Source organism: Sorex araneus, chromosome 6 (assembly GCF_027595985.1).
Source record: "Sorex araneus isolate mSorAra2 chromosome 6, mSorAra2.pri, whole genome shotgun sequence".
Taxonomy (NCBI): Eukaryota; Metazoa; Chordata; class Mammalia; order Eulipotyphla; family Soricidae; genus Sorex; species Sorex araneus.
In genome coordinates, this window is record NC_073307.1 from 146,300,948 (window position 1) to 146,319,667 (window position 18,720).

Consider the following 18,720-nt stretch of genomic DNA (forward strand, 5'->3'; position numbering starts at 1 on the left):
TATCTTGATTGTGTCAGATACAGACCCTTGTCAAAACGAACCAAATGGTACCTTACATGACCGTTACATTTTAGTACAGCTCTTAGGGAAGGGAAGAGACAGAACAGAATATTATAGGAGCTGGAGCAAAAATACAGTGGGTAGGGTGTTTGCCTTGCATGCAGCCAACCTGGGTTTGTTCCCTGGCATCCCATATGATCCCCTGAGCACCACCAGTAGTAACCCGTGAGCATTGCCAGATGTGGCCCCAAAACCAAGAAAGGAAAAAAGGAATATTATAAAACAAAAAGATTGGTGTGAAAACGAACTTAAAATTATGGGAATGCAAATTTATTTTATTTTTTACATTTCATTGCACTGTAAACAATGGTCCCTAAAATAAAAAGTTTAAAGGTATAAATAAGAAGTACATATTAGAAATAGAAGGAAATATTGGGTATTATATACTTGGGACCACACACTGTCAGAGAGAACTGGTGAATTGGAAGAGAGTTCTGAGAAAGTTTCCCAGAGCACTGTCCAGAAAGATGGACAGAAATAAGAAAGGGAGAGAAGATGTGGGGAATAGGTAGAGCTACTCCTCAGCCTGTTTCATTGAAATTCTCTAGGAAGAGACTGAGAAACTGGACATAAAGACATAGGGCGTTATTGCTGAAAATTCTGCAGAACTGAAAAAAGAGATTTATCCCCACCAAATAACACAAAATTAAAATAAAATTTTAAAAGGTTGATCTTCGCTTCAAAAATTACACAATGAAATAGAAAATCAAGAGTAGATGGGCAGGATGGGGCTGGAGCAATAGTATAGAGGGTAGGGCGTTTGCCTTGCATGCGGCCGATCCGGGTTCGATTCCCAGCATCCCATATGGTCCCCTGAGCACCACCAGGGGTGATTCCTGAGTGCAGAGCCAGGAGTAACCCCTGTGCATTGCCAGGTGTGACCCATAAAACAACAACAACAAAAAGAGTAGATGGGCAGGAGGGATAGTTCAGTGGGGAGGGTACTTGCCTTGCATGCGGCAGACCTGGGTTTGACCGTGGCATCCCTTATGGTCCCCCAAACCCCACTAGGTGTAGTTCCTGAGCACAGAGCCAGGAGTCAGCAGCTCTGAGCACTGCCAGGCATTGCCCCCAAACCAGAAAAATGTTAGTGCAGATGAGTGAGTCAGAAGAGAATAATGTGAGATCCACCGTTGGTTGCTTATGAGCCTGTGAGCACTGTTTTGGGTAGCTTCAGAAGCACTCAGAGAAAACCACATTTACTCTGCCCCACCTTTTGTACCCGGCTGAGCCCTGATGCAGGACGGTGATGGAATCTCAGCATTTTCCCATAGAGAAAGGGGCCCCACCTGAACCCTGAGGTGCTTCAGCATTTGGGGGTGCAGAGAGCTGTCTTCTCTGATCATGCCATACATGCCCTATAGTGGGGCAGGCCCGCAGAACCCAGACGCTGGAGGGGTTCACTTTGCTGCGGAGGACCCTTGGAAAATGGGGAAGGTGGGGGGCAGGGGGTGATGTCACTTCCTGTCCCACAGCAGTGGGTCCTGAGATCTGTGCCCTCTGGCCTGGCCCAGGAACCTGGGAGACATAAGCGCCCCCACTAAGGGTGGCCCATTGTAGACGTGAGCTCTGTCTTCCAGATTGTGGACAAGAACAACCGCTACAAATCCATAGACGGGTCCGACGAGACGAAAGCCAACTGGATGAGGTGAGTCCCACTCTCTGTACTTCCGGTTACCTGCCAGCAGGGGCGGGGGAGGCCGCTGGGGAGGGGGCTCATGAGGGCTTTGCTGATGTTTTCCTCTGGGGGCTCCCCCAGGCTTCCCTCACGGGGGCTCTGGAGGTGGCCTGTGGCCAGGCTTGTGGTTCTGGGGGCCCCTTGAGATTTCATGCTGGTCAGTGTGGCTAGAAAGCCAGGCTCCTGGTAGTGTCCCTACATGGGACGGGCATCTTTCAGCCCAGAGAGTGACCCCCCTGGCCGGGCTCCTGCTGTGGTGGGGGCGGGGGATGTGTCCTGCTCAGGGCTGTCTTTGAAATGCCCCTAAAACAAGCTCCCAGCCGTCCCAGGCTGTTCCCGTCGGTGCTTGTGACCCAGGCTTGAGTTGACTCACAGGTGATGTCCCCATCCCAGGCCTCAGGGTCAGCCGGAGTGAGTGGGGTACTGGCCCCCGTGTCCCGGTGCTCTACTGCCCATGGGCCAGTGTGTCTGTGGGGAAGGTCCCATTGGCCTTGGGGTCTCCTTACTGGACCCCCGGAATCCCGAAGTCCCAGGGTTGGGGATTGGAGCAGGGTTGGGAGGGAAGGGAGAACAGGGAGGGCTGCACCCAGGGGTCCATGCGGCCTGTGCACTGGGGCTCCTGCCACGTCTGAGAGCCATGACCTTGGGGGGCAGGCGCAGGGGAGCTGGGGCCTGGAGGGGGAGCAGGGCACATGCCGTCTTTAAACCTTGAGGCTTTCTAGGATGATGCAGGGGTGTGGGGCTGCGGCAGGGAAGAGCATGATGCGGCCTCCACATGGCCCCCGAGCACCCACCAGGCAGGCCCGTCCTCTCTAGAGTGCTTGGGGACAGCTGGTCTCAGAGCCACGAGCAGGTGCAGATGCGGGGGTGGTCCCAAACTCTGCTCCCCCAGGCCCTGCACACGAGTCTGGCCCATTATTGCCAGAAAGGGGTTCCAGGAGCCTCCAATCACACTTGGCAATGATGCCAGCACCCTCTGGCACTCCCCTTCTGGTCACAGCGGGGGCTGCTGCTAATGGGGTGCTGGAAAGGGGACCCAAGTGAGGTGCTGCTGAGGGCCCGTGCAAAGCGAGGCCACGGAGGGACCATGTGATCCAAATGAGTGGTGGGGACAGCTGAGTGGCAGCTCCCACCTGACTCGGGGCGGGGGGCGGGGGGGCAGGAGTGTGCGTGCGTGTGCAGGCCGGGGCTGGCTCGGATCTCTGCAGCCTGCACAGCTGGTTCTGGTCCGCCCTTGCACTCCGTCTCAGCTTTCAGCTGGGGGGCCCAGGCTTCCCCCTAGCCCGGAGGAAAGAGGCTTCTCCTCAGCACTCATGGCGGGGTCATCAGGCGCCCACGGTCAGGGCTGGGCTGGGCTGGGGCCCAGGTGATGGCAGTTTGGAAGCTCTCCGCAGGGGTTGGCCCTGCTGCTCCCAGTACTGTGTCACCTCCATGCTGCTGTGGGGGAGGGGCGGAAGGTGGGTGGGGGAGGGGTACTGGGCCCAGCAGCATGGCACAGGGGCTTGCTCTGAGTCAGCCAACGGCGGCAGAGGCAGGACTTAAAACATCTCAGCCTCGGGGCCGGAGTGATAGCACAGCGGGTAGGGCATTTGCCTTGCACGCGGCCGACCCGGGTTTGATCCCCGGCATCCCATATGGTCCCCCAAGCACTGCCAGGAGTAATTCCTGAGTGCAAAGCCAGGAATAACCCCTGAGCATTCTGGGTGTGACCCAAAAAGCAAAAAAAAAAAAAAAAAAAAAAAATCTCAGCCTCCCCAGCTGGGCTTCTCCGTCCCAGTGCTCGAGGGCCTGGCAGGGGCCGCTCTGCAGGTGGGTGCTGAGCTTGGCTGCCCTCATCTTCCTGGCCCCTGGGTCCGCTTTGATCCCGGCTGGTAGGGGAGCCATCTAAGACTCGCTGTGTGGAGGGGGGCGGGGGCTGTGGAGATGGCCCTGGGGTGGTAGCTGGGCGGGCACAGAGCCCCCCTGCCTCCTGAACACCCGGCTTTCATCAGGCACAGCCAGAGCTGCGGGCCTTGGGCTGACTGAGTGGACTGGGGCATTTTCTTCAAGTGATGGCTGGGGCATGGCCTGGGTTTCAGCCAGGGCCCCCGAAGTGGAGAAAGTGAGACACAGAGCTCAGGCCGTGGTACCCGGCGGCTCTGCAGGGAAGGCACCATCACCCCAGCCTCCCTCTGGGGGCAGCACATCCCCCCCGCAGCCGCCCAAGAGCCAGAGGTGGCACATGGGACTAGAAAGGGGCAGGGTGCAGCCCAGGGCAAACGCTTTCTGTGTCACCCCTCCCCCCCACTGCGGGGTGAGGGCCATGGTCACTCGTGTCCCTGGGTCCATCCCTATCTGAAAGTGTAACTCAGACTTCCGAGAGATGATGCCAACCCCTGACCCCATCAGGAGCATTCTCTGTTCCCATCTAGGCTTTCTTTCCACCCTGGGACCCCCCGGGGCGGGCAGGTCACTCGTGTCCCTGGGTCCATCCCTATCTGAAAGTGTAACTCAGACTTTCGAGAGATGATGCCAACCCCTGACCGCATCAGGAGCATTCTCTGTTCCCATCTAGGCTTTCTTTCCACCCTGGGACCCCCCGGGGCGGGCAGGATCCTCCTTCCCTGCGGTGGACCTCACGCTGGCCCTGGGTGCTTCCTCCACCCTGAGCATCTCCAGGGCCTTAGCTCTCTAGGGTCCCACCCAAACCAGCGCCCTGGTGCGCGGGGCTCGGTGTCAAGGCCTGGCCCTTGCTGTGCGGGCGCCGTGAGCCACTGAGCATCTTCCTTGTGGCCCCTCCCGTGTGGAGTGTCAGCACTCTTGTACTTCATTTTTCCTTCCTTGTTGTCATGTGAGGTGGCCGCAGTGGTCACTCCCACTGGCCCGGAGGGGTTTCCAGCTGGTGAGATGTGAGGGCTGGCGGGAAGGTGCCCGCGTCCCGCACTCCCTCCTCTTCCCGCCACCCTGTGATGTAGCGGAAGAGTCCCTTCCCGTGATCGGAGGTGGGTGCGGTGGTGGTGGTGGTAGTGAGCGAGCGAGTGAGGGCGCCCCTGGGCCTCCTGGCTCCCCAGCTGGGGGCTGGCGATGAGGCCGGAGGAGGCCCGGCGGCTCTGACGTCCTTTACCCCATTGTGCTTTGTGGGATATTCAACCCAAGGACCGTGGCGCCCCTGGCCGAGCGTAAGAGGAAGCCCAAGTTCTCCAAGGAGGAGCTGGACATTCTGGTCACGGAGGTGACCCGCCACGAAGCGGTTCTCTTTGGGAGGGAGACCATGCGGCTGTCCCACGCGGACAGGGACCAGATTTGGGAAGGCATAGCTCGGAAAATCACCTCCGTCAGCCAGGTGCCCCGCTCCGTCAAGGACATTAAGCACAGATGGGATGACATGAAGCGGAGGACCAAGGACAAGCTGGCCTTCATGCAGCAGTCTCTTTCGGGCCCCGGGGCCGGCGGCCGCGCCCCTGCCATCATGCTCACCGCCCACGAGAGGGCCATCGAGTCTGCACTGCTCACAGCCACGTCCGGGCGTGGCTTCCCCCGGGCGGAAGTGGACGGCACGGACAGCCCTTCCACCAGCTGTGAGTACCGCCCGACGACACCCCCTTCACCCACTCCCCCCCCATCTGTCCCTCTCTGTCACCCCCATGTCTTCTTTCTCCCATTTGTTTTCTCCCAGTTCCTTTCCCTCCCTCCATCCTAAAACATCCCCTGGACACTCCCCCCATGGGGCCCCCCCCCCCCCCCGAGCCACTGGGAGGACCTAGCCCAGCCGCTACGCCCTGTCAGGAACTCTCTGGACAGGTGGGAATAGCTCGCCTGCCCGTCGGTTGCTGTGTGGGACCCTTGATGGCATGAAGGCGTGTCTTGGGTCCAGACGGCAGGGCCGAGTGCGTGGGGTGCAGCGGGGCGGCACACAGGGTCCACGCTCGTCTGTGCTTCTACAGCCTGGAAGTCCCTGGAACTTTTTTTTTTTTTTTTTTGCTTTTTGGGTCACACCCGGCAATGCACAGGGGTGACTCCTGGCTCTGCACTCAGGAATTATCCCTGGCGGTGCTCAGGGGACCCTATGGGATGCTGGGAATTGAACCCGGGTTGGTCGAGTGCAAGGCAAACGCCCTACCCGCTGTGCTATCGCTCCAGCCCCAGTCCCTGGAACTTTGAAGCAGATGCCCCCCTGGCTCCCCTGCTGGGGGACTCTGGCAGGGGAGGGGCTGTGGGGGTTTGGGGAGGACCTGTGATTCTGGAGCATCACTGTCCCTGATGGAGGGACGCGTGCAGAGATGACAGCCAGGCGAGGGAAGGGTAAGAGTTAAGCGAGCCGGTGGTGGCGTGGAGCTGCGGAGGGCGGGGGCGGGGAGCGGCAGGCTGGAGAACAGCATGTACAGGGCCCGCATCAGGAAGGCGCTTGGCACGTTCCAGGAACCGAGAGAAGCCAGGGAAGCCCGGGGCAGCGGGGGAGGGGCCGGCCGGCCGCCAGCCAAGTCTGCAGGCCCGGGCCCCACCGAGGAGGAGCCCATCTGCGCCGCTCGCGGGCTGCGCCTCCCAGCGCCTCGTTCCTGTGGGATTCGCCCGCTCCCACTCTGGGTGGCCCTGCTCTCCCCCTTTCTGTCCCCCACCCCCATCCCGCGAGGCGCTCCCAGCCCCTCTCTCTGTCCGCACTGGTCCCTCCTCCCCCTCCATCCTGTTGTCCCCCTGCACCCCTCCTCCCCAGCTACTCCCTGTGTCTGGGATGGACTTGGAAGCAGGCGAGCCGGCTGGCTGAGCCCAGAGTTCCCCCCCAAGACGGGGCGCAGGGCTCACGTGCTGGACTGCACCCACTTCAGCTCTGTGCACACACACGGGCCCAGGGAGCCCCGGGCCTCGCAAGCCAGGGTGCTGCTTGTTCCCCGCTTGGCTGAGGCTCCTGACAGGTGGCCCGTCAGGTTCTCAGGACTCGGGAGAATTGGGGAGGGGGGGTTTCTCACCTGGCTTTCTCATCCAAGAAAGTCACAGAGATACAGTCTAGATACAGAGGTGGCCCCCGAGCTCAGGCGGTACCGGGACTCGAACCCCCAGGTCTTCCAGCCTCCTGAGCAGCCATGCGACATCTCAGAGGGATTCCATCCAGTTAGGAATAAGAACCCCGAGATACTCCCTACTTCCTGCGCTGCTCACACCCTCTCCGTCTCCCCCGGACGGAAGGAGACGAGTTTACCCGGGACCCCCTCCAGGCAGCCCCCTTTCCCTAACTAGGAAGAGCGGTGAGAGAGGTGAGTCACATGGCTGGGGAACCCCAAAGGAAGCCTGAGTTGGGGACACTGCCTCGATGCAGCCCGCATGTAGCCAGTCTTTCCCCGCTCACTGCTCGAGGTGGGTGAACAGCACCGCCTCAGCTACAGGCCAGGAGGGCAGCCTGTGCCTTTATTTCCCCAGCCTGCCCACTAACGGCTCCCTGGCCTGCGTCGCCCTCGAGCTGACCCACTGTGTGGGTGCTGAATCCTGTGATGGGCCTGAGGCGTCCGTCTGGGCCGGGTCCACGGGCTCCTGGCTGCTCAGGCAGGGGGCCAAGGCGCTCTTGCCCTGTCCCCCACTGGCCTGTCCTTCAGCAGCTGGGGCCCCTTGTAGCCTCCCAGGTCCCGCCTGTTGCCAGCCTCCTGCCCCAACTTATTAAAGTTACAGATTCCAGCCCGGCCACCAGGTGGCCCCCGAGCTACTCAGAAGCTGCCTCCTGGCGCCTGGGAACCGGGGTGGTGTCCTGGTGCCTCTTTATTTCAGCCCCGGGGCCTCCATGTCTCACCTGTTTATGGTCCTCACAGCCCTCCGAGGTGGGCAGGTGCTCAGGTATGTAGGGAGAGAGGCAGTGATGTTTGCTTTGCAGTGACTGAGTCCAAGGAGAGGACGAGCAGGACCTCTGGGCTGCCCTCCTAGAGTGCTGCTGCTCCTATGGAAAGAAAGAAGCCCGGGTCCTGCCCACACCCTGCTCCCCACAAGGCCACCTGGACTCCGGGGACTAGCCATGTCTCCGTGAGGGGTGGGGAGTGGGCGTGTGCCAAACGGGGCTGGGGGTGTCAGGGCAGCAGGGGGATATTGAGGTGATCTGGGCCCAAGCCCAGGGCTACCCCCTTTCTCCTTGTTGTAATCACATGCTCTTCTTTGTTTCTATCCCCGAAGATGACGAAGATGAGGAGACCCCCGGGCCCTCGAGACCGCCTCTGCGGGTACCCCTGCTGCGGTCACCAGAGGAAGAGGCCCGCCTGGCCCGGTCCACCCTGCTCCGCTCCTCCTCCTCCTCCGACCAGTCCGAGATGGTGGGCCCCAAGCCTGAGGCCCTGCCCCGGCCGCTGCCCCAGACCCAGGCCTCGTGCAGGACCCCTCGGCCGCACCCCAACCCACCAGGCCCGAGCCTCGACTGGCAGCTCCTCCAGATCCACGCGCAGCAGACGGAGGCGTTCCAGCAGTTCTGCCGGGAGCTGGTGGCCGTGCACCGGGACGTGGCCGACAGCATGCACGCCGTGGGCCGGGCCGTGGCCGAGCTGAGCAGCCACATGGGCCAGATGAGCCAGACCCTGACGGAGATCCGGGACAGCCTGCGGGCCGCCCAGCTGGGGGCCGCCAGCGCTGTCCCCGTGAGCTCTGCACCGCAGGCCGAGGCCCCACCAGCAGACTCGCCCCTGACCCCCCCGGTACCAACCCCCACGCGGACTACCAGGTCTCGGAAGAGAAAGCTCCACTGCTGAGCCTACGCGTTGATACTGGAGAAGAAACCGAGGAAGGGTCTCTGGCCTGGAGACCGGGTCACCTCTGGGATCCAGGATCCCTGTGGGAGAGCTGGGGGCTTGATGGCTCCCCGCCCAGTGCTCCATCAAGACAGACCCCCAGCTGCCCTTCTTCATCTTCAGCAGCTGCTTGAGAGGCAGGAAAATTGCACCGCTTCCTGCTTGCTCGGCCTGTGGGGTCAGCCTTCTCTTGGTCTGCACCTCTGGGCAGCAGGCCCGGCACGGGGGTCTGGAAGTCGCAAGAGTGGGGCACCTGGGAAAGGAAGCCTGTTTTCTGTACTCCCCCGGGCTGCTGCGTCAGGCCCTGGGCCTGCTTGCCCTGCTTGGAAGGCCAGGCCCGAGGACGGGCGGGTGCAGCCCTGGCAGGGCTCGGAGCCCCCGTGGGGTGGCGTCCCTGGCCCTGCACTTGCGCTTCCCGCGTGCGTGTGCTCAGCTACCATGCTTGCCTTTGGTGCGGGGGAGGAGAAGCGTGCGGCCCGTGGAAGAAGACCACCGGGTGTTCGTAGTGAGAGCCTTCTGCTCTGCCCCACGTGCTCGGGTGCTCCTGTCAGGGTGCTCGGGACAGCGGAGCAGCAGCCAGGCCGAGTACTGTTCTCATCACTCTGCCATTGTCATCTGCATTTCCTAGAGTGACAGCTGCTGGTCAAGGCCAGGCTGGCAGCTTTGCAGCAACCCCTCAGGGCCAGCTGGGAGCAGGGTCGAGGGGTGGAGGGTGGGAACTGGCTGTGGTATGTCTCCTCTGAGTGGCAGGCAGCAGTATCGAGGGACAGTCGCCCCTCCAGCCCTGGCTTTGAAAGGAACCCAGACCCCAGCGGGGCTCCTGTTCTCTCCCAGGTGCCAGCATGCCTCGCCTCTGCTTGCTTGGGCTGTGAATGCGTTCCTCGCCACGCCTCTGGCTTCCGTAGGGGTCGAGAGCTCAGGGAGAGCTGGCTTCTGAGAGGCAGGCGGCCGAGGCAAGCTTCGCACAGATGTGGGAGCAGCTCCTGGTCCTCTTTGCTCCTGAACTGAAGCTAGCCCCAATCGAAACTCTTTCCCCACCCTCAGATGCCACCTGCCCCTGAGTGTCCCCGCACCAAACCACCTGCCCAGGGGATCGTCCCTGAAGGCTGCTTTGGAGCCCACCCTAGGCTTTGTCCCGTGTAGGAAGGACAGAGGGCAGCCACAATGCCCTTGCGCCTGGCCCCCCGCATTCTGTGGTTCTTCGGGGGCTCCTGCTCCCCTAAACCAAGCCCTTGCTGCCCAACAGCCTGGTGGCTTGATTATTGCCTGGCACTGCCCTGCCCGCTGATGCCGGAAACAAATTGCCTTCCCCAGTATTTTTGTTCCGATGGCAATAAAAAAAAATTGATCTCACACTTGGAACACCCCCAGTCTCCAGGATCTTTCTTTGGTGTGTCTTCTCATTCTTCGCTGCCCATGGAAACCTCCAGACCCCCCAAATCAGGGGTTAGATGGCCGAGAAAAAGCTTGTTGACAAGAGGGGCACTTGTCCCCATCATGCTGGCCGTCAAACACGGGGTGAGGCCTCCGAGGGCAGGAAAGGGGCTGGGGTGATTTCTCTGCATGTCAAAAGTGAGATCGATGTTGCCGAATGCATTGTATCTGGTAGTCCTCCAAATTTAGTGTCCTGGAAAGAAAAAAATTCCCTGGCAGAAGATTCCAAAAGGATCTGGGGTGCCTGTCTGTTAGTTTCCCTCAGGGATCCTCCTGAGGCACAAATCTCCACTGTTATCTGGAGCTCTTGTGTCCCGACAAGGCCCCACCTTCCTAGCCCAGAGATTCCTCACAGACAGGAAACACTTCCCTAGGCTCCCAGGAGGGATCTCTTCAGTCTCAGGTATAGGCTGTCCCAGGTAGGCCACCTCTCATACCCTCACTAGGGAGCCAGGCCCTTTCTGGAAGATTCCAGCTTGTCTCTCTCCTTTTGGGAAGTTGCAAGTTCTGGGTCTTCTTTTGCTGTTCTTGACCAAAAAACAAAAATCCCAGCAAACGAAAAGCCAAACAGCAAAACCCAGACTCGGAGCTGTGTCTAGAACCTAGATCCACGTCACTTCTGCTGCGGTCTACGCCCTCAGCTGGCACTGCTGTCAGCCCTCAGGGCCTGGGAGCCAAGGGGTCAAGTTCGAAGTGAAGGGAACCCCGAGAGGAAGAGGTCTGTCCACATGGAAAGGATCTCCATTTCTTTTTCCAGGCCTCAGGGGGAACGGAAAACAGTGGAGGCAAATGTAGGGGAGCGATATGTTCCTTGAGGCCATCATCATGCCAAAGATTCAAAGAAAGCTTTTGTGCCAACTGGTGGCTACAGACCCCCATGCCCCCTCCCTCTTACACCCTGCCATCTCTTCCCTCTTCACCTCCACAGCCCATGCAACTCGCTCTCCAGTGGAGACATAGCAGCAGAGGGCATCCGTGCTCTTGCCTTGGTCTGTCTGTGCTGACAAGGTGGGATGTCCTGGGACTGTCATGATAGTTACTTCCTGAGCCAGTTAGAAACTGGGGTGTCCTGTCTAAAGCCCCAGAAGTGAGGAAGGAAAAACCTCTCTGTGCTAATATAGCCAAGGTCCAGAGTTAGCTGGGAGTCTGGAGTGAAAACAATTCTCATTTCTCATCCGTGGAGGTTCCATCTAGTCACCCCATGCCACTGAATGAGTTCAAGCTTGGATAGCAGACTGTGACAGGTTTTCCCTCCCGCTTTTACACTTTAGGTATTTTTTTTCCTCCAATGGGGAGATTGCATGCCGGAAACTCAACCAACAGAGAGGGGTGTCACTTCCTGGGACCTTCCTGTTCCACAGAAGACTCATGCACTCACCTGCCACTTTGGTGCAGGACATGAAGGGTGTGTCGTGTGGGGACAGAGGTTCCTAGGAATGCGTTGAGCCATTCGTCATTCTTGCACAGTATTTAATACAGGGGGACTTAATTCAAGGGACTTAGTGTGGGGATTTAACTGACTTCATTTAGCTTTCCTTGAAAAAAAAAATCACCCAGTGTGGACCCCTCAGGGCCAGAAGAGTTTCTTGGAGAGTCCCCCTTTCTATGTCCTTACCTCAAAACCCAGTTTTAAAGACAAAAGGATATAACCAATGCTGAACATATTTTGATCTATGTATGAAGGTACTTTGTGATCAACACTAAACTTTGGGGTCCTCCTGCTAAACATCAATTCTGCTCGAGTAGGAAAACTCCAGGAGGTGGGGAGGGAAGTTGACGAGTCTTGAGTAAGGTCTGTTGACCTCTCAAAATTCATTCACAGAAATCCCTAATGGCTTTATGTTCTGCATCTGTCCTTTTCTCTTGAAGTTGCGTGCCAGGGGAAAGCCATCCAGTGTTTAGGGCTTGATGGTTGTTTAGAAACAAAAATTTTCAACAGCAAGATCTGCTCTCTCGCTTCCCTTGTGCTCTCTCTCAAGTGGTGCTTTAGAAATGAAGGGACGTTGACAGTCTGTGTGGGAGTGGGGAAGGTTGGCTTTACTTCCGTTCTGTTGTTCTGACCACAAAGTGATCAGTTTAGAAGTTAGGTCCCAGAGTGTCACTGCATTGGGGACTGGGAAAATACTTCACACTTTCCTAAGAAAAGGTGAGCTCCTATCTTGGGAGAGTTGAAGGGGATTAGTTGTTTGGGAAGACTTCTCTGGACGGGCGTTCTCCTTTCCCTCCCCACGAAGTTACTGATTCATAATGTATTGACGGGCTAGAGCGATAGCACAGTGGGTAGGGCGTTTGCCTTGCATGTGACCGACCCAGGTTTAATTCCTCCGCCCCTCTTGGAGAGCCTGGCAAGCTACCCAGAGTATCTCGCCCGCACGGCAGTGCCTGGCAAGCTACCCGTTGCGTATTCGATATGCCAAAAGCAGTAACAACAAATATCACAATGCAGACATTACTGGTGCCCGCTCGAACGAATCGATGAGCAACAGGATGTCAGTGATACAGTGATACAGTGAATGTATTGACTGGTGGTCCTGGTACTCACCCATTGTCTTCCTGGCACAGAGAGACAGGGACTCATGCTGGGGCACTAACATGAAAAACACAACTATCTGGAGGCTAAGATCTTGGGTATCCAGATATCATCAAGCTGGCCCAGTGCACATCACAGGCTGGAGCTCATGACTGCTCACCCAGGGGCCACTGACTTGCCAAACCAAGAGTCCACTCTCCTACCCTCATTCCTACTTGGGTGGGAAGGCAGCGTCTCTGCCCTCCTCTGGCCATGAGAGATTGGTCTCTGCAGTTACATGATCCCCTTTGTCAGGTCATAGCTTCTTCCAGGCTGAGTAGAGCAGGGACCTGGATGGAAACAGGCAGGCCGCTACTAAGCACACTCTGCTGGGGCAGGATTCGTGGTGGCTCAGGATGCCACTGGCTGTCAGTATCACCAGCCTGCATTGAACTCTTTCGTGCAGGTTTTTTTTCAGGGGTGGATGACAATGGGGTGAGGGTGTGGGGAAATCTGAGAACCACGGCAACTTACCAACTAAATCCACCTAGAACAGAGAGACCATGTTAAAGCATTCATAGCATTCCTTTCAGCAGTTGACCGTGGCTTGTCTTCACAGAATGATGGAACCAGGGTATAAAAGTTCCCAGGCCTCCCATTCTCACTCTGCCTTCTCTCAGGCCTTCTGTCTAGGGCATAAAAAAAATTCTCCAAAACCATTTTTCTATAGATGAGTTACACTCCATGGCATAAATGTACCCTAGTTATGAAACCATTTACTATGTGACATTTAGATGTTTTTGCTTTGTAAAGTGTTTCATAAACAGTAAGGCAGCCTCACAATGGGCTGTTGAATAGGCACCACTGGTCTACAGCTTATTTTTCTTTTAATTGTGATAAAGTATGTGTGACAGAGGTTACTATTTTAGCCATTGTTAAGTGTATAGCTAGCTCGGCATTCTTTTTTTTTTTTTCTTTCTTAGTTTTGGGTTCCACCTATGTGTATTCAGGGGTGATTTGTGGCTCTGTGCTCAGGAGTAACCATTTGTGGTGTGCTGGGGACTACATGTGGTGCCAAGGATTTGAACCTGGGTTAGCCACAGGCAAGGCAAGCGCCTCAATCTCTGTAATACCTCTCCGAACTTAACACATTTTTATCAATTTGCAACCTTACCACCAACCATCTTTGGGGCTCCTTTCATTCTTCCATGTATAAAGCTCTGGGCCCTCAAGGCACATAGTCTTCCCACTTCCTCCCTTGGTCACTGGCTTGCTACTTTCCATCTCTGGGAATTGTATGGCTCCTAAGTTTCCTTTTCCAGGGAACCCTGGGATTGTTTGCTGTGGCCTGTTTCACTTAGCCTGCATCTCAGGGTGCATTGTCATCACAGCATGTGTCCAAATGTCCCTCCTTTGGATAGCTCTGTTGTTCCTGAGTGTCTGCACCACATTGGGTTTCTTTACCCCCCATCCACACACATTTGCCTTGTGTGCAACTTGTGAATAATCCCACTATGAGCATGGCTGTCAAGGACAGCTTCAAAGCCATGTTGGCCGTTTGTTTCCCCCAAGGATTGTGACAGTTCATTTTTGACTACTCAAAGGAAGATCCACCTCTCATCCCACCTTTCTCATCAGAGGTGTTTTCATCAATAAAAACAATACTGATGGGACTGGAAAGATGTGTTTGTTTTCAAGCAGTGGCACTGAGTACCTCACTTGTTTGCGATCCATTCAGATTTTTTTCCTGTGAATGATTATTTCCCCGAAAAGTTTGGGATCCAACTATAAATCTCTGGGCTACACTGGTTGAATAGACTTTGACCTCGTTACTGTTTTTTGAGACAAAGTATCAAGAAGGGAAGTTGAGTTAACAAGAAATTTCCTAGACAATTGTCAATACAGAGCCAAGAACACCAGATAATTCCACCAGATAATTCCTTTTCGCTCTTTTGTCACCCTCTTACCTTCCCCCCTCCCCGGCCATGAGCTATTGCCTGAGGTGAATGAGGAGGCAGGTTGGATTGGAAACTAGAATGTCATTTCATTCTGAGGTGTTGGCTGGACTTCAAATATTTTCTGGGCATTGCTGAGTTGGTGCTTTTCAGGACAAGGACCAACTGGTTCTAGAGAAAAGAATGGACCTCAAAGCAAATCTCCTATTTATTAGCTGAGCTCAGTCTGCTGTCTTAAAATGACTTTTTTTTTTTGGCTTTCTGGGTCATACCCGGAGATGCTCAGGGGTAACTCCTGGCTCATGCACTCAGGAATTACTCCTGGTGGTGCTCAGGGGACCATATGGGATGCTGGGAATCGAACTCAGGTCGGCCGCATGCAAGGCAAATGCCCTACCCGCTGTGCTGTAACTCCAGCCCTTAAAATGACTTTTAAAAAATGAAGTAAACAGTTTTATGTAGGGAATGTGAAAAGAGAAAGGGAGGGGAGAGAGCAAGAGAAAGAGTGAGCACAGAGATAGAGACAAGAGACAGAGCCCAAATAAAGGAAGAGAAGCACACCGTGGGCTGGGATGGAGCTCACTCCAGTGTAGAGCATCTTGGAATAACTTTGACTTAAGCCACGGTTGCCACCCTTTGCTTGCCTCCTGTGCATACCTTCCTCATCTGCCCCCATCTGCCCCTCTATTTTGAAAGATTTTTATTTGGGGGAGCTTTGGGGTCACATTGGGCAGGGCTCAGGATTGACACTTTGCCCTAATTTTGATCTTTTGCATGTATTGATCTCTTGAGCATCCTTGTCACTAGGTCATTTCTGAAAGGCTTTGTGAGAGACCCAGACAGTTCAAGGGCCTCATCTATACCACCTCTGAGGTCTGTGGGTATCTGGGCAGCCCTGTGGTTAGTTACAAGTTAGTGATAAGTGGCCCAGAGGCGCTGCCCCCTTCATATATGGTTAAATCTTCTGTTTACCCTAACCTGGAAGACAGGCTTAGGAAGGCACTTCAGTCTTAGAAGACAGAACTCACGAGGGGTTCTGAGGATCACCTCAGCTCCCACACAACAACCACATTTGGAACATGGGAATGATTAGTGGGGATTGGGGGGAAGTCATGCCTGGAGGGAACCACTCCTTGGTGCTTGGGTGTGTCATTTAATCATCCATGCCTGCCCCACACCAGGGGTAGCCCCCACCTTCTCACCTGTCCCCCTCATCCCCAGGTACGTGGTCATCTCACGGGAGGAGAGGGAGCAGAACCTGCTGGCCTTCCAGCACAGCGAGCGCATCTACTTCCGCACGTGCAGGGACATCCGGCCTGGGGAGCGGCTGCGGGTGTGGTACAGTGAGGACTACATGAAGCGCCTGCACAGTATGTCCCAGGAGACCATCCACCGCAACCTTGTGAGAGGTGAGCGCCACGGAGCCCCGGGGAGGCCGGTGATGTGGCTCTAGGGACTGGCTAAGGATGCAGGAAATGCAGGATACCCCACCACAGGGACACCTAGAGGGACCTCAGGGAACAGCTGGTGCCAGGACTGAGAGGGCTCTGAGCTGGGCTGTGGCCTTTAGAAATGGTCCCGGATACCCTTCTTCCAGACATCTTAGAGTCTCAGGAAGAGAACAAAGCCTAGCAGAGACATTTAATCACAGTTGCTCCTGTTGGCCCAACTCCAGTGGATAGAAAGATCCTGTAAAGAGCCTCAGAAATAGGTGGCATGGAAAGCACTTACTGTGTGTTCTGGGTCCCACATAATGATCACAATGATAGCATCCTATCAGAGGGCAGGTAAAATTAGATGGTGACATACCTGTGGAGGACAAAGTCTACGCAGAACTTTGTAAATCCTCTATGGTAAAATATTCATAGTAGTGGTCCCATGTGGATGACTGTTGCCATCTTAACCTATTTCCCAGTGGAGAAATTGAGCTTTACACAAATACAGTGACTCACTGAGGCTCCCAGTGTTCTTACCCACATCTGCCTGTGTCCAGGCTCTAAATACTATCTGACCCACAATGTCACATGGCCTTCCAGCCAAAACTAGTATCTCACCTCCTTCTTGCTCTTCCTATTCCAAACAGTCCTAAAGCTGAGTAGAGAAATAACTGTCTTTATTACAAGCAAAGGTTGGAGGGCGGGGTGGAAGGGGCCTGTCTGGGAGATGGCTGGGTGGGTGCATGTACACCCAAGCTCCACTGCAACAAGCTGAGTTGCCTGACAGAGGTTTTAAACACTGCCTGGCCAGGAGCCCTTTGCCTCTGGACTCCATCCTCCATTTTGCCAGGGCAAAGGGGAGCCCCCAGGCTCTTCTTCCAGTGTCCTTCCTTGCACTGAACCCCCACATCCAAATAACCCGTGTCCACTAGGTCTCAGGCACCAAGGCTGTCCCCAAGTCTGATCGGCGATCTTACCAGAAAGAGTCTGTTTGGAGTATGAATGAGATGATGAAAAGCAGGGTGTGGGTGGCCCACTGAAATGAATTAATAAAAAAACAGAACAAAGCAAATTATGGACCCTGAATGCATGCCAGTGGCTGCCTGACTTGGTTACAAGGCATCTGATGATCGGAGGAGCCAGAGAGACTCTAGACATTCATCTCTTGTCCCTCTGTGGATCTCAGGGCTAGGCGAGTGGCAGTTCCTGAGGCACAGACTTTCCTTGCTAAGCTTACCCTGGCTTCTGTGTGACCTCCTGGAGAGGCCTGGTGTAAGAGTCTGATGCATGGCAGGTGCTCCTTGAACCCTGCTCAATGGATAAAAAGAAGCGAATGAAGATGGTCCAGAAGTCGCCAACAGATCCTGCCACCAGAGGAAAAGAAAAATGTGAGAAGTCCTGTCGGCAGACCCAGGTTCCGTCCTGTGGCAATCATCTTCCTGAATTCTTCTGGGTGTGCGATGTCTTCTTTTTTTTCTGTGTCTCCTCCAAAACACTGCAATGCAAGCACATCGTCCTCCTGTCCATCTTCCCTGTAGAGCCCTGAGTCCCAAGGGGAGACCCAAAGAGGGAAAGGTGCTTTTTGAAGGGGTTCCAGGAGATATGGCTGACAAAGGGGAAATGAGCAGGAAATGAAGTAATGGGAAAGTCAGAGAATGGGGGGAGACTGGGAGAGAACCCTAGAACATAGTGGGAGGGGGCTGCTCTGAATGCTGAGAGTTTGGGGGCTGTCATACACATCACTCAGGGCCTTCAGATGAGTGTCTGCTGCCTAGAGCTCAGGCAGATTTTGTTCTCTTTGAGGACTCTTTGACTCAAGTAGCAGAGTCTGCTCTGCAAGGGGAGGTACCTGCTTAATCATGAAATGGCCTTGCTTTGTACTTAGAGGCTGGAGCCCTAATAAAAAGCAGGTGGCACATTATTAGCTTCTAAAAGTAGGGACACTACTTGGAGCCCTGAACTGCTTCCTGAGGAGAGGATGGATGATGTCTTGGTAGTTATCTTTCAAGAACTGAATAAATCTAAGTACATAGATTCAGAAACCGTGTAACTGGATCCACTTTGAAGCGTTACTTTCTTTTGTGATGTTTTCTCTGTATGTGTATGTATATGTGTAATATCTAAGCAAGAATGCCTTACTGATAGCAGGTTAGTGTCCGTGAACACAAACTGCTATGTAAAAGTGCACTGCTTTCAAAGTGCACATGGGCAGGGGTGTTGAGCTATATCTGGTGGTGATCAGGGGCCCATGTGGTGCTAGGGATTGAACGGGAGTTGCCCACAAAGCATCTTAACTTCTGTACTGTTGCTTGTGCCCTCATAATACGATTTTGGGGAGGGAGAGGGGGTTGGTTTTGGCCAACACCTGGCAGTGTTTACTCCTCAGGGCTTGCTCTGTGCTCATGGATCACTCTTGGCATGGCTTGGGAAACCATATGGGATGGTGGGGATCAGACCTGTGTCAGCCACATGCAAGGCATGTGCCCTACTCACTGTGCTATCTCCTCAGCCCACCAAAATATATTTCTATGAATATTTTTTTTCTCTAATAAAAAGTGTAATTGTTAATTAGCAAAAGTATTGTCTTGGGCAGAAAAACAAAAAGGGGTATGAAAGCCTAACCATTGTTAGGGGCTTATGGATCCTAAGCAGTAGTTTTACTCAGAAATACATGGGGCTTATGTTGATCACTTGGAAACCCCCTTCCCCACCTTGACAGCTTTTGCCGGTATAGTTCATTCATAAGTGCCAAAATAATCCCAGAAAGCGACCGTGCATGAAGGTGCTCTAGACATAAGCCTTGTCTTAGTGAGAACTTGTGTACCTGAATCTATAGCTCCCATCATTCACAAGTAGGCAGAAGTGAAGGGAACACCAGGTTGTTTCCTCTCCCCCTTGAAAACAGAGAGATTGC

General features: G+C 55.1%; 1 protein-coding gene across 3 annotated transcripts in view; it reads left to right on the top strand.

Moving 5' to 3' along the window:
• The window catches only part of PRDM11 (PR/SET domain 11), a 103,188-nt gene that overhangs the window by 71,247 nt on the left and 13,221 nt on the right, over positions 1–18,720 (top strand). For 2 of the 3 annotated variants that reach the window (XM_055141698.1, XM_055141697.1), the window contains exons 5-6: positions 1,641–1,708; positions 15,592–15,779. In XM_055141698.1, the coding sequence (XP_054997673.1) occupies positions 1,641–1,708; positions 15,592–15,779 (256 nt within the window). Of the gene's footprint in view, positions 1–1,640; positions 1,709–4,873; positions 5,296–7,867; positions 10,200–15,591; positions 15,780–18,720 lie in introns of those variants that run through there. The other variant, XM_055141699.1, reaches the window with a different exon arrangement.